The following is a 16,458-nucleotide window of genomic DNA, read 5'->3' as shown; positions in this document are numbered from 1 at the left end:
CTAGTTCGAGAATCATTTCACGAGTTCATCATTTCAATTTTTCATGTGTTGTTTGTCATCAAATTTTCCTCTTCGCATAATTCCCTCCGCTAGATAACTTTCCTTGGAACGGACTGCTTGGCTTGCTTGCCATCATTCAAAAGACATCAGCAATGAGCGACGAACGTTTGCAAGTAAAAAAATAAACAGAAACACACAACTCCAAAGAATGAAAAAATCAATGTCCAAAAGCAAAATTGATGATGACAAATACAAATCGATTATGTAAATCACATTTTCAATTCCCTCAACTGCGCGCTTGGCTTGCACAAAACGAGAAATCAGCGGGGACGCCCTCTTGGGGATGCCTCCACTATCAATCGTGCATGATGATGGTGTATGTTCGGGAGTGGTGAAGTGTTTCTTGCTGCTGTTGTCGTTGATTTGCTTTCTTCAGAATTTTATTTGGCATTCGCGCATTTACTGCCCAGAACACAAAAGCCGAAGATATAAAAACGACAACCACGGCGAAGGCAATGTGTGATGTATCGTGGACAGGACAGGAACGAAAAGGTTGATTAATTTTTCAATTTGCTATTTCATTGCTATCTCTCGCTCGCTTCACAGCCGCATGCAGCTCGTTTGTTCAACTTTAATAGTACTTGGAATGTTGGTGATTAAAAATTGACTTTTGAAAGCATTTTTATGAGTAACCATAAATATCCCAAAAATCTGACACCATCGCTATATGGCGGGTAATGTACGCACGGGGTGACGGATGTTGCGAACCAAAACATGTTTATGTGAGCTTCGCAGAACTGTGCTTGCACAGCAAATTACTTCATGGTGCAGGATGGGTATACCGGCTTCAAATAACTTTTTTTTACATCACTAAAACCCTAAATTTGCGCGAAAGGAAGAAGAGTTTGAGAATTTTAATGGAATTGCAAACGAAACGGTCTATAGTGTTCGTTTTCCCCCACACACTACGTGCAGAATCAAGGATCTCCCTTTCGAAGGAAGAAGTTTTTGTGCGGAAACATATAATAAAATTCACCTGAAGACGGTAAAATGAAGCACACAGCATCGAAAAGGAGCATAAAAAGCTGCTTGGTAAAAAAAGCACTGAAGCAAAAAAAAAAAAACATAAATAAACGACACAAACACACGAAGAACCGGGACGACCTGAACCAAACACGCGGAGGGTTAAACAGCATGGATCCAAGAGCCAAAAGAGACAGAGGGTTTTGAAAAATCGAGATCGAGAGGAGACTTGAACGCACGGACAGAAGGCGAACGCTGAAGGAACACACCGCCGGTTTACGGTACGCCATGATCGCTTAGTGAGCACGAAAGAGAAAACGGGCTCGTCCATTGGCAGTGATGCTGCGCACACCATCGCCTCTTGGTCGTTGTCGTCGTCTTCACCGTCGCGCGGACGGCAAACCTGTCCACGGACATTAGCTGCCGTAGCAGGAAGGTGAAACGAAAAGGTGAAGAAAAAGGGGGGAAGCCGCTTTGGTAAAAGGAATATTACGACGTTGCTGCGCACGATACACACAAATACACATGGAAAAGCATTTTTGTATTCGACCCCCCCCTACCACACTCCAAAGGTATGCAGATAACGATGTATAGCATCTCGAGCGACTGATGCTGCGCGAACGGTGGGTGAGTTTGGGGTTTTGCTGGTATCGTGCGACGGTTGGATAGGAAAAAAAAAGGGAATTGAATCGCGAATGCGGGCATTCGTGGTTGGGAGCATCTAGCATCGTGCGCTGGTAAGGACCGGGGCCTGGTGCGCATTAGCGGTTAGGGTGGAGGGGAGAGGATTTTCTTTTTGGCGTCGCCCTGTTGTTGCTGGTGGTGTTTCGGCGGGAATCGTCGCCCCGTGCTTTGTACGATCGAGTCGTTTCCATCCAGTCCCTTCAGTTAACGCGTGGTATGGGTTTGGTAGGGAACAGGAAGAAGGTAGAAAGAAGCAAAAAAAACGCGCGCGCGATCACGCGAGAAGAGACGAAAGGAAGAACGATCGAAGGAGTGATCTTGTGGAAATGGAGAAAAGAAGAAGAAGATATCTCGCACGTTGTGTGTCTGTGTGCGCGTGAAAGAGAGATACAGAGAAAGAGGCTGGACGAGACAGGCAGAGAAAAACAAGGCATGAGGAATTTCATTTTAGTAGGCTTCAGAAAGACATAAGACGCGTGTTTCAGTAATTCAGGTAGCCCGATCGCCGGTTTCTCTAAGGCGAACGTGTTCGTAGCCCTGGTGTGTGTGTGTGTATGTGCGCATTTTCATGCCAAGCTCAATCAGTTTTATTGTTATTCTTTGTTTTCCCTTCTTCAAGAGGTGTATCTTCTCCGTTCTTCTCCCTGTTACGATCACCTAGGCCCTAACATTATCCCTATGCGGAAAGTTCTATAACCATCACGTGAGAGAATCTCCCTGGCGGGTTGTATAAATGATGGATTTTTCGCTTCTTCAGTGTCTTTAGAGCATGCATTGGTTGACAAATGATGTTGTTCCTACATCACGTGAAACAGCCATTTGAAGTTTATTCCACACTTTCATCCAAAACATTAACTATAAGACATTAAAAGTTCGATAAAATCTCCTTTCGTAAAGAATGCTTTTATAATTAAGCTTTTCATTTGAATCTTCTGAAGGAAAACTCTTCTGCATGCACACTTTACCGAATGATTCTTTCACACACACACACACACACATATTGTTGTATGCAAGGTTGGCTGAGGTTCACCTGCAAACCCTTGCCTTCCACATCATCTCAAACTGCTTTCTTTTGAGATTTTTAATTAATGGCAGCGAGCGATATCAAATTTTATGACTTTGCAGCATCGAAAGGCGCAGCGAAAACGTCAACGAACGATCGAAGGAATCGATCGGCACCATTGTACCGTAGGGTGGATGAATCGATGTGTCCGAGATGGGTGCAGGGTATGCCTAACCACAATAGGCCAAAACAATGGCTTCAATCGGGACTTGCCTCTCGCAGAATGCCAGCCTCTTTTCAAATATCGTAAACTGCCCGAGGAGATCGTCGCCGCCGTCGCCATCATCATCGTCATCGGAATGTGGGTTGATGGGGTGATGAGAAACGATAGTGTTGGCATGGAATGTGTTCCTGTGGTCACCCCCAAAAGAGAAAAAATAGCACCTTGCACCCTACTTTTTTCTCTTTCCTCGATTACAAACGCTCGTCACCCTAGCGTTGAGTTGCCTCCCCAACAGCGATCGACCAGGATACGACACGAAAAGGAGAGAGAGCGAGAGAGAGAGAGACGGGGTCGATTTCTTTCTATTAGCCTTCATTTCTTCCCGTGTATGCCAGGCCAATTCTGGGTCCCGTGGTCTTTGAATGTTCGCTTTGAGAAACGATTAATTATCGTTGGGACGCTCTTGGACCTCCCTTTTTCTGACGTGTATGGGTGGTGCTGGTAGTGTGCTCCAGTCAATCCCGCTCGCCCAACTTACCTATTAGTACGGCCAGCCCAAACAGCTCCGTGTCCAGCATGCCTTGCTTCGAGAAGTGATGGCATGTTTGTGCGTATACTTCGCGTACGCGACTTTTTGCTTCGACTAGGAAGTAGAGTGTGCGTGGCTGCGGCGTTCCCAATAATCTGAAAACGAGCAAGAGAAGAAAATTAATATTAAAATAATAGACGTGAAGAAGCGATAAACGATCAAATAACATCGAACGTAGAACATAGATTAGGTTCGCTGCCGTTAGCGAGAACGGTGGGACGCGTTTGCGGTGAATTGGCCAGAAAGGTAAAAGTAGAAAGGCGCCATAACGTTCACGCACAAAACCCACCGAAACGTGTGGAATGGGCTAACGTGCATTTCCCCACAGGAATACAAACTCGAAACTCGAACTAGATTTGAGAGAAATCATATAATTTCGGGGATCTGCTCTAAACGGTAGGTGGGTGATTTATGATGGTCATCGTCAATGTAATGGGGTCATTGAGATGGAATTTTAATTGATTCGATTATACCGAGAGCAGGGCGTCGCTGTGTTCGTCGCTGTCGTGCAAGTGCCGCCCGCCCGCAACGGTGAAATGAGGTATGCTCGAACCGAGCGCCAGGAAAAAGAGGCCAGACAGACGCACAAAACGACGCACCATGCTCTCGGTCCGGGTCACAGATTAGAGATTCCCTCGGTGTAAAATATATCCGAGATCCAAGAAGGGTGAACCAACGAGTTAGTTTCTGTATCATCTCCGTTCGTCGGTCGGATTATAAAGTATCGGGCGAATCATTAGCGGTAGCTGGAGGGAAAAGCTGCAACACGACGCTAGGATAACGTTGAATACCGTAGTAAAAAAAAAACAAGCAAATGGCATCCACCAAACGAGTGATGTTTTAAGGTTTCTTCTCTAGCCAGGAATCGAGGTCCTTCCGGTTTTCCGTTTGTCGGCACCCGTACCGCCACCCGAATTAAAGGTCACCCGATCATTGGGAGATCAATTTCGACGGAAAGGAATTTCCAAATTACGGTACGATGGGTATCAGAGGATCGAATTAAATGCTTCAAATTTGTGTTGAGCTTGCTGGCGCCAACCAGTCACCCATACTAGGGCCGCTTTTTCAAGGTCATGGCGATGTACGAATGCTTAATCTATTACGGAAATTAGGAACAAGCTGTTCTCATACCATGCAAGAATGAGACGGACAGCGAAGAAACTCTTTGATGCTTTTCAAGTGGACATGAAATTTAATCGGATTATGAGGACACCGGCAGCCCATATAAGGAGTGAGCTGTGAATAAAAAAATATATCTAAAAATAGATTACAACAACGACCGCATTCCTGCTCATGTAAGGTATACGCAAGGTTTTTTTTTTAAATTTAAAGACCCGATCGAATTTCACAAACCCACGAGAGTATGGCCGTGGAGGGCTCAAAATCAACACAAGAGACATTAGCAGCAGCATCCGAAGCATTCATCGTTTCTAGCTATTGGGGACGCAGTAAGCACACGACCCCTTCAGTCCTCGCTGAAGGTCAGTAAAGCGCTCCACACGGAAGCATTTCGGACGCGTGGAAAGTCATCAACTGCTCAATATACCCTCTCCATTGTACTGCTCTAGCAACATTGTAAGAATATTGCGTATGATCGGACTCGTAAAAGCAGAATTCTAAGTAACTTATTCACGCTCCCAGCAAAGAAAAAATGGATAATTAATATTAGATTACAATCCTTGCACCAGCGTTGAGTTGGCGATACTTACTTTAAAGCTAAAAATCTGGTACCCGGAGGCAGAGGTCGGGAAGGTGGTGCGCAAACCTCTAAGGGTGCGCTGACGGTACAAAAAGCTCGCATGCTGCATCGTTACCATCTGCAGTAACCTTTACGAAATATTTCCTGCGCGTGAAGAAAGAGGAGAAAAAAAACACAAATTAGTATTGGCTTGGGACGTTTGTTTTCTGTTTTCTTTCGTGTGCTGTAAAGTTGAAGCTTAGGTTTTCTTTCCTTCAAATAGGACCACAGAAACAGGATGCTGAAAATCGTAAAGCCGATCGGTGAACTGTAATCGTTTTTCTTCAAATGCTTTCTAATGCCACAAAGTTGCACCGGCTGCAGCATGCAACAGTGTTGTGCGTTGAAATTGATTGCCGTTTGGGTTCGCGTGTTTTCTCTGAGAGAAGAGTGCCTAAGCGTAATGCTGTCATTAGTGATTTTTTCCATCACGGATGCGTTCACAGCTTGACAACTTCCGTAGCGTGGTGAGTGTGTGTGTTCTTATGCAGAATATTCTTTTCTATTTCTAAATAATCTGGTTGAACCAGCTTACTATCACATGTCTTATGCTTTACTTAATGTCAGGAATTTCTAATCTATTTGAATGTTTAGAAGTATGTTTCTAAATGCTCCAGCGCCAGATTGAAGTGATTGTTCCTTCTACCATCCAATAGAAAGAACCAAACCATCGTTAACCCGTATTAACCCATCCTTCGCTTTGCTGTGTTTCTGCTTCCATTTCAGGCTAATGGCTGCACCAGCAGACATATGCCAGGAATTTGTAGGTTTCAAAAATTCTGGAAAGCTTCACAAATTATGTAGTCTCGACAGAACAACAATGTGAGAGCCTGCCGCGGATTGTGTGCCAGCTGGTTGACGGCGGTTGGAGGCCAACCAAAACGACAGAACGAAAGCCAAGCGGAAAAGATTGTTGGATGATCCTTAAAGGGCGGATCATCACCAAACCGTCGCTTCTATTGCTCGATTCGCTCTCTAGCCACGATCATAACCATCTAAATGTTCGAAGCATGGCAAGGCACTTCACCATTGCCGCACGGTGTATGTGGCCCACTGTCCGAAAATGTGCGACCCGGTCGTTTCAATCCAGGCATCCGAACGTGCGCACCTCTGGCGTGCGGATTCAAAACATAACACAACCCGTAAGCCCCATCTCCACGTCTCAATCCCGCGAGCTTCTTGCAATGGGTTTCGTTCGACTCTATCGCCATCATCAACGGCCGCAGCAGCATCGTCGTCTTCGTCGTGTATATACTTATTTTATCCCTTCGGGTTATAAAACCGGTGATGGAATGTGGATCCGTTTCGTTCCGTTTTGTTCAGACGTTTCTCTTTTTTCTCCATCATCATCATCATCATCATCATCATCACCATCGTGATGATCGTCCTGTACCTTGGCCGTACCTCGCTGCTTGCTGCTATTGGGTTTCGGTTCGGTTCGGTGGATCAGGGTCCCCGTTTCTCTCTGTGTTTTCTTTCCCGCCCCTGAAGTCGCGAACGTCTCGCGAGCGCAATTTTAACGCGAGGCTCGAAACATTCTTCGTCAGCGTTCAGGGACTGTTAGGGCGAAGGCTGGACAAGCCTGGCGATCGAGATGGTAGTAATGGGCCACCCCATCCCAACAAACGGCGAGAAAGCCTCGCTATGATCTCGTCTGGCAGAAAAATGGCTATACAGCGCAAGAGGACGAAGCGATGAATCGGGACACATCGGGATCGTGTCCGGGAGGTGTTGAAAAAGCGGCAGTGAGAGGGCGAGGGTACCACCAAAACACTCACACACCACCGGAACAATCTGAATGAAGGGGGGAAAACCCCCAAACGAAACACAAACACACGCTTAAGAAAAACAGACGGACGAACGCAACTTTACACAAGAAAGGAGAACAGCCCGAGCGTCCCCTACACAATTCGCGAGCGCTTGGCTTTCGTTTCCAAACCGCGCCAAAAACAGCGACGCGCAAAACCAAAAACAACATCAGCAAAACGAGGCAAAGGAGACAAGCACCACACACACACACACAAAAAAAAACCTCACTCCACCATAAAAATAAATAATTCTGTCTCGCGACGTTGCACGAACAGATTTTGTTGGGCACACATATGTTGCCGTTGAAGCATCGAAGGGAGAAAACACGCGCCAGTTCCTCCAGCGGTCGGTACGCCAATCGGACGGGCGCTTCTTACTTATGCTGTCGCACAAATCGTTCGTTTGTGTTTCGCGCCGGGTTCGCGTAATACGGGATTTAGTAAGCGTGCGAGCAGGAAGCACAAAAGCGCTTAACGCCTTTGTGGCAAAACGGCTTCCTGTCTTGGGCGGTTGGGGCTACCCTCGCGTTTAAATCAATGTGACCGGGAGTCTGAGCAGAAAATGTGTGTGTAAGATTTTTTTTTGTTAGCTTAAGGCAAAAGGGGACAATACGGCACTGGACCGTCATATTCAATTGTAAATAAATTAAGGCAAAAGGGGGAATTTATTACGTTATTTGGCATCAGCGGTCAGTCTCCGAGCATCCAAGCGCTATGAACTTTAAAGGTTCTGGATGTGTTTGTGGATGGAAAATTGGGAACATTCGAGGATACTCACATGTAGATCTTAAATGTCTATCAAACGATTATCAATTGTTTAGTGAGAAAAATATTATTGTCGAGGTGAATGAAACTCTCTTGAAGCAGTACCCCGCTTGAGACACAAACAGTATGAACGGGCCAAACCATTTGCCTCTCCAGAAGAATCGAAAACATGGCTCGATCTTCCAAGCAAGGATGGTTCCAGAATCGCCAAAACAATACTTTCCACCCTTCTTACGTTTATCATCCTCCCTCTTGGTCACTAGGCTGTAGCTCAAGAAGTCCTCCTCGTCGATAACCAAAAAGAAGAAACCAGAAAAACCAGCTTCTCATTCTTGGCGCGTACATGTAGCTTCACCCCACAAAAAAAGCAAGAAAACTAAAACTGCTGAGATGGATAACACAGGCACAGGGCTTCAGGCGTTCGGGCGTGCCGAATTTCTTGTGCCTCAGTGGTGGCTTGGGGTGGCTTTCAAATTCGCCTCGTAACGAAACAGCATCCAACCTGGATGCTGGAAGGCTTACAGGAGAAAAGAACATTCAAGCACACACACACACACATACATATACAGCTTCCAATGAATACCACTGTCCTTTTGCCATCTTTAAAACGTCGTTCACCTCCTCCTCCCATGTGATAGAACGGGGGGGGAGTGGAGGTTTTGTTTTTCGTCCCTCCGAACCGGCTTCGAAAAAGTGTTCGAAACGCTGCCCGAAGGCGATAAAGAGAGAAATGAATCGAGCGTGCGCGCGCGCGCGCGCGTACACATACGTTCCGGGGAGCCTTTTGGGGCCCGGCAGCGTGTAGCTCGGTAGCACCGAAAGATGTCGACGACGATCACGATGAGATGCGTGGCCTCAAAGGCTTGTCCCTTGGTTTTCCTTTTTTTTTGCGTCCGGGAACCACGGGGTGAAGAGGTAGTGAAGTGTGGACACGGGGAGGAACTGGAAGGGAACCACATTCGGCCGATTGACTTAATGCTAATAACAACCTGTTATACGCTGTCTTGCTGCGGTGGAGACCTCGGGCAAGAAATGGAAAACAGGGGGAAACCTACCAGAGGAAATTGGGAATATGCGCGTATCTGTGTGTGTGTGTGTATGTGTGCAACTGTTGATCTTTGATTGTGTTTTCTTTCCCGCCTTGTCTCGAAAAGAGTAATCTTCTCGTGCGTCGCTGAATGATTATAACCACACGCGAACCTCGCCAATGTTTTCGGAAGGGACAACTCCTCTGTACGTATGAGAAGATGAGCAAAGAATTGAAATTGTGCTTGTGCTGTTTTTTTTTTGTGTGTGTGGTTTCTTCCACTCTTTCCACCCCATCTCTTCATAGTTTAACGTACTTCTCGTCTCGTACCAGCTTCCGTGTTGATCGTCTGCTATCGTGTACGCAACGAAAGGTGCCCGATACGAAAGGGGACAGAACGGGTGGCCCACAGGTGGTAGGGCTGGGCCTGCCAGCACGAGAGATGCTACACAAAACAGGGACAGACAATATAATTTTCAAATTCCAGTAGCCAAATGTAATTACACGTGCGCGCTTGTACGAAGGTCCGCAGCGTGGTATGGACATTAAAGGTTTTAGTTGTATTCGCTGGCCAGTTTTCAAGTTTCGGACACACAGACAGAAGCTGCTGATGCTGTTGTTGATGTCGTTTGCAAGAAGCAAAGTGGACATGTAAACAACGAGGCTGCTGCTGCTGCTTCTGTTGCACACGTAAACCATGACCATTTGGGCAGGACCGACTGCACGAGAGCTTTTATTTTGTGTCTGAATGACAGCCGTAGAACGCGTTTAATTTACTGCAATTCCTTCCTGTGTACGTGAAAATATGCATTTTACCTTAGGCGACACGGAGTACAAAAAACTGATTAAAAAAAACATAATTATTGCATTCAGTCTTCAGCAGATAAAAACTGCCGATAACAATGGCTCTTGCTAAGGCAGGTTCTGCATTCTCATTCAATTGTGTTGCTGTGTGGTGAGAATTGCAGACGTCACACACCGATAACATAATCCAAAGATGGGTAACCTTCCCCCAAGTTAGGGTGGTGAATGCGAGAAAACAGGGAAAGAAAGAAAAAAAACGACTTTATCATATATTCATGAGGTGCCACATTCCGTTCCGTCGGAGGGGTACAATTTGCAACAGTGGCTTTATTGTACGCAATTTTTTTATACCCCTGTTATCTCCCACTAAACCCGTGCACTATTTAATCAGTCTGCGAAATAGTTATGCAAGCACCGCTGTGCGTTGATCTTACTGTTACTTTCTGTGTTTAAAAATTGCAATTGGAAAATGTTACTGCTAGTGCCAAGGTGGGTCAGACATTCCAACGGCAGGCAGGCAGAAGGCTATTGATTCACTTGGATACACCATTTAGTTTACTGCACAATACACATTTACCCACCCGAACGAGATAGTATTGTGTGCAGGGCGTGCATGTGCGTCGATGTTTCCCACCCCCCCTCCCCCCTGTTAAAGTGGCCGATTATCCAAGGATGAGGTGCAGCCAGAGTGTGCGAAAGCAGGCAAAACAAGAAGCCACGCGGTGAGTCCAACTGGTTGAGCATGTGGATATGCGCTTTTTGCGCTTGTACAGTTCTGCATTATCTCACCGCGACTAGCAGCGTTGCATATGTCGGGTATGCACTCGTGAAGCTATTTACACAACGCGTGGTAAGCTCTTGCCGAGCTAGGAATTTTGTATTGTACACTATCAACATGGTATCACGTTCTTTGCCTTGCAAAAGTTTGTTTCAAGTGTTTCGCAATTCTTTGAGAAACATTCCTCTTCGCAAAACTCCTCTCATTAGTGACGTAGGTGAAATGGCTTACCAAAACATCGAAACATCAACAACAACAGCCTATCGATTAGTCTGCTGATGACGCACGAAATGGGCTAGCTATTGACTTAATTCGTTTTCCGAACCGTTGGCCGGTTGCCAGCGGGCAAATTGGAAGAAACAAAATTCCTGCACCAAATTCAACTATCATTAAGCGAATGATTTGAGTTTGAGGCTTTTTTTTTCTCGAGCAATAGTGGTGAAAATTCCCATCGCTTTGATGACGTCGAAGATAGCAAACGACACGAAAAACCCCCCCAATGGTAGAGCTGTGTTCTTAACATATTTTATCTTGTGGGTGTTGCAAGGTCATTTTCGTGTCTTATTCCTATTACTTCCGTGTCAACATTGGAACGCACCAGGAAGGCGGACACGCACACAATAAGCGCACATCAAGCTGAGTTCATAAATCAAAATTTGTGAACAAAAAAGCTTTATTTTGAACGAATATAAATAACACCAGCACGCCTTGTCCATGCCAACATAGAATGCGAGGACTGTACCAGCCGTACTACTATGCACCTTATAAACACTGGCCATATGCCTTGTTTTGTGCGTTTCGTGTTGCCTGCCTTTTCAGCAGATCCATATCTAATTCCACCGGAGGGGGATGGCGGGCTGGCTGGATGGCCAGCATTCCGGAGTCGCATTCAAGCAGCGAAAAGATGTAGCTTCTTCCCGAGATGCTTCGTTTCGATGGTAAACTCTCCCGGCACTAGATCGAGGGTTCGCGCAAAGCGTTTTCCAATCATCTTCATTTCATCCCTCGATTCATCGCCCAGCAACAAACAGAACAAACAATCCCAAAGCTGTACCGGTTGATGCTGATGCTTAAAACGATGCTGGCAGTGCCCTTTCCACGATGATGATGTGTGCCAGGTGCGTGCCCTCGGTTGTGTTTGAAGAGGATTTCAAAAGGGTATACGCCCTTGCCCAACCCTTACCCCTATGTCGGTGTTTCCATTCCATCCTTGCACGATCCCTCAAGGGTGTAGCGTGCAGGGCATGGAGATTGCGCTTTTTCTTGCCTGTTTTAGTTCTTTTTTTTTACTTCTTTCTTCCTTCTCGATATGAAGTGTAATGATGTGGTTTTGAACGGCTTCCCGCCGATCTTACGACGCGGTAAAGGGGAGGCAATAAATACGAGAAATATACATAAATTCCCAAACGTCCAAAACGTCTAATTCTCGTCCCTGTTCGGAGTATCTGCGTGCGTTCGCTCCACTGGCTGCAAAGAGAAATCGTTAGAAATTCAATCCTTCTCCGAGCTCAATGACAGTAATTTCTGCGGCCGCGTCGCACCGATATAATCCGCCCGATCGAAAGAGGCCAGACAAAAACCAGAAGCAATAATTAAAGTCTTCAGAATCCAGCGCACCCGGGGGAGCGAGGCCGATACGCGGGACGGTGCGACAACGAACGATTAACGTTAAAGCTCCAAGTCCGGGAGCAGCCAGCCAACCCGCAGGGAAATGGAAATATTCACTCAAACACAAAAATAAAAGATAAAAAAAAGCATCCTTGAATATTAAATCTAGCCCATTCGTACTGGATGGAGGAGGAACGGAACGGCTGTGAGATTGGGAGGAAGAAGGCATCGGTCGGTTCGGCTCTCCGGAGGGCAAACTCCACTCCCCGGGATGATAAATGGTAGAATTGTGAAGTGGAGAAGGAAAAGAATTTGAAACTCGCCGCCGCCTATCCTCTCATGCGTCCCCCGTTTGAGCCCCGCGGGAGAAAACACACTGGAACGAGCGATGTCCAGGTGTAGAACGGTCGAATAGATTGTTTCGGTACGATTGGAACCGAACGACGGGACGCGAGGACGCCGAAAGAAAAAGGCAAGCAAAGAAAACGAAAAGGAAGGCCCAGCGAATGGGCCTCAGGGCGCTGGTTGTATAGCTTCTTGCCCTTTTGCGCTTTCTTGCTCACTCGCACTCGAAAGGGGTTCATCAGGCACCATCTGCAGCGAGGCAAACAGCAAGAAGCATCACCTTCTTCTGATGATGCTCGTGATGATGCTCATTTTTCTGAATATTTTTTGTGTCTGTGTACTTCTACTGCTCTTCCCTTTTTTTGCCGTTTGCAGTGGCCGTTGTTTATGGCCTTGAGCAGAAAGTTGCGAATTCCATTCCGAAAGTTTGGAGGTTAGCTGTATCATTGGAAGTGGCCGGCATCATGACAGCAGCTACTTGGAAATTGATAACCGAACCAAAAGCGTGGCTGCAGAGGCAAATAAAATGAAACGAGAATTATCGAACCTTTTGCTACAACTGGTGGTTTTGCAAACATTACCAATACGCTCCGGTGCGGTTGGAATTTAAGAAATTTTATCTCAAAAAAGCGTACGGCTCAAAGCGTCCCGTTGTCACACAACAAGGACACAACAGCTTCAATCATCCGGCACGATACAATAATACTATCGAAAACTGCGTCCACAAGGGACGCAGTTCCACTCGCGTACAGTAATTCCACGTCAAACGAGCAAAACATTAAACGTAGCATCATCATCATCATCGCCAACGTCGTCGTCGTCCGACGCATTCCATTCCCGAAGATCGTCCAAAGGGAAGAATGTGAAAAAAATCCTCTCCTAACCGGGGTGCGGAGCGGCACGGAACCGTGCGTATCGTGTAACGAACGGAGGAAGATCTTTAAATACAAGCCATAATAAGCATGAAAGCAACTTTTGACGTACCTCGTCAGTTTGGCTTACCGTACCGGTGTGTGTGTGTTTGTGTGGACGTAGCTATGAATTTGGGAAGGATTTTTAAAACACTAAAAGCTGTTAATGTTACACAAATTTCGACCAATTCTAGTTCGACCAACAAATATGCTGGTGCAGAAAGAGAGTAAGAGAGGGAGAGAGTCTAAATAGATTCAAAATTCGAAAGACTTAAACTGTTCGTTATCAAGCGACGAACCTTTTGTTACTTTCTGTATATCTTTCTGTACTGACCCTCATGACATACCGGGGAGAGAGCGAGCGACGATCGAAAGCAAATGGATTTTACAAAATGTAAAAAGGTTCTTTCTTAATAACCCGGAAAAAAAAGATTGCGATACTTTTATCCCCGGATTTTTGTTGTTGATGTTTGGGAGGATTATCAACGGAGCTCTCATAAGAGCGGGCGTGAGCGCTGCAGGTAACGTAGTAAACCATCAACCTATACACACACACACACAACCATTGAGCCACGCACACAACTTCAAGGCGATGATATTGGGCCGCAACGGCACACAACCGGACCGTCCGTCCGGACTCGGCCCGACCCCGGGCCGACCAAACAAAACGCGCCATTTGAAGGCCAGCCGCATTCCAGAGCGTGATCATTCGCTCCCGCGCACTTCATTTTTCTGCTCGTTTTTTTTTTTTTTGCTCCTCTCTTTTTTATGTTGTTGTTTGAGGTTGTCCTCCAGCCTCAGCACCCGGCAGCAACCCCTAAAACGCGCCGCCGTACTATACCTGCGCGTTCTCTTTTTCTCCCGCTCAACCCAAACCAAACACATCTAACAACCTCCTCCCCCCTTTTTGCTTCCGATGCGAAAACCGTGTGTCTAGTTGTGTGTGCGCAGGGCAGTAACTATCGTGGCCGCTTTACTCTCGAAGTTTACACTCAATCGTACGCGCACTTGTCCGCATAGGGTGTGTAAGTTGGGGGGGGGGGGGGGAGGGGGACGGTTTGAGCTTCAAGTGTATTTGCCGTCTTCCCCGCACACACGTCCCCTGTTTGCTTTTTTTTTTTCGTTGTTCCGGAGAGCGGGACACGTCGCCCGTTCAGGGACAGTCAACCGTAACACCCAATTGCCCCCATCGGATCATCGATGAAACAGTTAGAAACATCTGGGAGCGGTCCTATCCCTAGCGTTGTAGGCTGTAACGATCGGTGGGATCGGTAAAAGGACGGGAAAGTAGACAGCGGGTCGGTACTTTTTGCACGGTCAGGGTTTTCGCTTCATGTGCGCTTCACTGCGCGACACAGTTCGCGGTCGTCACATGATGTATGTGATGAGAGAGAAAAAAAAGAAGCTTCGGCTCAAACGTGCGATGGCGCTTATGTGTGCTACAATAAATATGCTAAACAGAGTGTCACTCGGTGAGTGTGTGCCCACACCCGGTGCCCTTTATCGTCACCGGGGTAAACATCTACCGGACTTTTGGCAAAGCGCGTTTGAACTAACCGCACCACCTTAAAACCAATCGTCACTTACGGCGGGAGAGAAAAGGGGAAGGTTTTGTTTAAGCGTATGAAACCTTCATTGGAGACTTGTACACCAGAACATGCACAAGCAGAAAATGCAGAAATAGTCATGAAAAAAAAAAGAATTGGCCAACATAAAGCCCCAGCTTTTTTGTGCAGCATAACTTAATTCAGCTCAATTATTTCTTCACCGAAAAAATCAAAGACAGAGCGACAAGGGGGAAAAAACATTTTTTGATAGAATCGTGCACAGTTTTCAAAATCGACCACACCTCCGGGTGACGATGGGTTTGGTCGGCGGCCCAGCCAAACTTCGGGTGTGGAATATTAATCCTATGTAGGTAAGTAGTAGCAGCGCATGACATGAATGTGGCCAGGGCTGCCATCGAACATTCATTGCGCGCGCATTGTGGTGCCGGCTTCTGCGTTTGAGGGATGTGATGATAATTTTTAGATCTAGTGCTGGTCTTCTGCTCACCGTACCTCATACTGGCGCCATATGGAGACATCGTTTTTTTTTTTTTAGGCAAGAATTGTTGAGTGATGATGCAATCCCGTGCATGGTTCAACGTTCTAGCTAGAATTCTTGCCACAATTGCTTACCGATTCGAAGGACTATGGTTCGATTTTTTTAAAAAGCTCGATAGTATAAAGCTCCCAAAAAACAAAGCTTCTCGGCTTAAGCTCGTTGCATAAGCATGGCAAAGGAATGGTCCTGGTCGTGCAGCCGGCAAAATATCTCCACCATTACTCACCTGCAAGAAGAAAAATAGAGAGAAACAGAAAACTCATGAATATTCTGACGAGATTAATGCGAACGTCTAGTGGCTAAGCGGGCCAAACCCCTTGTTTCCCAGCAAGGATCAGCATCCCCAGCACGCTTCCACTGGCGTTGGCGTGTGAGCTCAAGTTTGTGAGCTACAAAACGGGGAACGAAACATTCACTTTTCGCTCAGGGTTCCAGCGGTGGTGAAGGGACCCCCAGTAGCAGCAGCAACCGTCACCGCACAGGAAGCGCTACCATAAGCTTCGTGTGCACCAAGAGGAGCGCTAGAAAAGAACCGAACCAAACGGGCGGCAGTTGTGGGACGGCAGGTTTTGGTGCGCTGTAATTCGAGCAGGAGGCCTGGCTCGTTTTGCAAAGCTAAGAAAAAAAGGAAAACTCACTCACGGATTATCTACCGCACCACAGTCACGACGGTGTGGCTTTTTCTGGCTCCATTTTGATTGCCATAGCCGACCGGATCGTGATTGTTTTGTGAAGCAAAGTTGAAAAGGTGGACGAAATAAACTGTAGCAATATGAACTCATGCACTCCGTGAGCTGGCCCGTCAGTGAAATAAGGGCAACCCAGATCAACTCTTCAGTGGGACAACAACAAAAAAGGAGTCAGATCTGAATGTCAGATTGGGATGGAAGTTCAGCGTAAAGTGAATTCTTCCATTCTGCAACCAACACAGTCGAAAAATCGAAACGTTGTTTTGAGATGAATTTCGGAAGCAAAAAGGGTGCTTCCTCTTTTCCGGTTGCTCGTCCACCTTTCCTGTCTGTGTACATCCCGTGCCCGATGCAATC

General features: G+C 46.5%; 2 protein-coding genes across 3 annotated transcripts in view; both read right to left on the bottom strand.

Moving 5' to 3' along the window:
- Positions 1–16,458, bottom strand: part of LOC126564702 (ATP-dependent RNA helicase me31b) — a 515,322-nt gene that overhangs the window by 59,147 nt on the left and 439,717 nt on the right. The gene's annotated exons all lie outside the window — the stretch shown is intronic.
- LOC126563803 (protein expanded) overlaps positions 1–16,458 on the bottom strand; it is a 43,386-nt gene that overhangs the window by 7,151 nt on the left and 19,777 nt on the right. Inside the window, exons 2-3 of the mRNA XM_050220547.1 lie at positions 5,232–5,365; positions 3,472–3,617 (exon numbers count right to left, since the gene is read on the bottom strand). Of these exons, the coding sequence (XP_050076504.1) occupies positions 3,472–3,617; positions 5,232–5,323 (238 nt within the window). The 5' untranslated portion in view covers positions 5,324–5,365. The remainder of the gene's footprint in view (positions 1–3,471; positions 3,618–5,231; positions 5,366–16,458) is intronic.

Source organism: Anopheles maculipalpis, chromosome 3RL (assembly GCF_943734695.1).
Source record: "Anopheles maculipalpis chromosome 3RL, idAnoMacuDA_375_x, whole genome shotgun sequence".
NCBI classification, from domain to species: domain Eukaryota; kingdom Metazoa; phylum Arthropoda; class Insecta; order Diptera; family Culicidae; genus Anopheles; species Anopheles maculipalpis.
The sequence above is the reverse complement of the archived record's forward strand: the minus strand, read 5'-3'. Positions and strand labels throughout refer to the sequence as shown.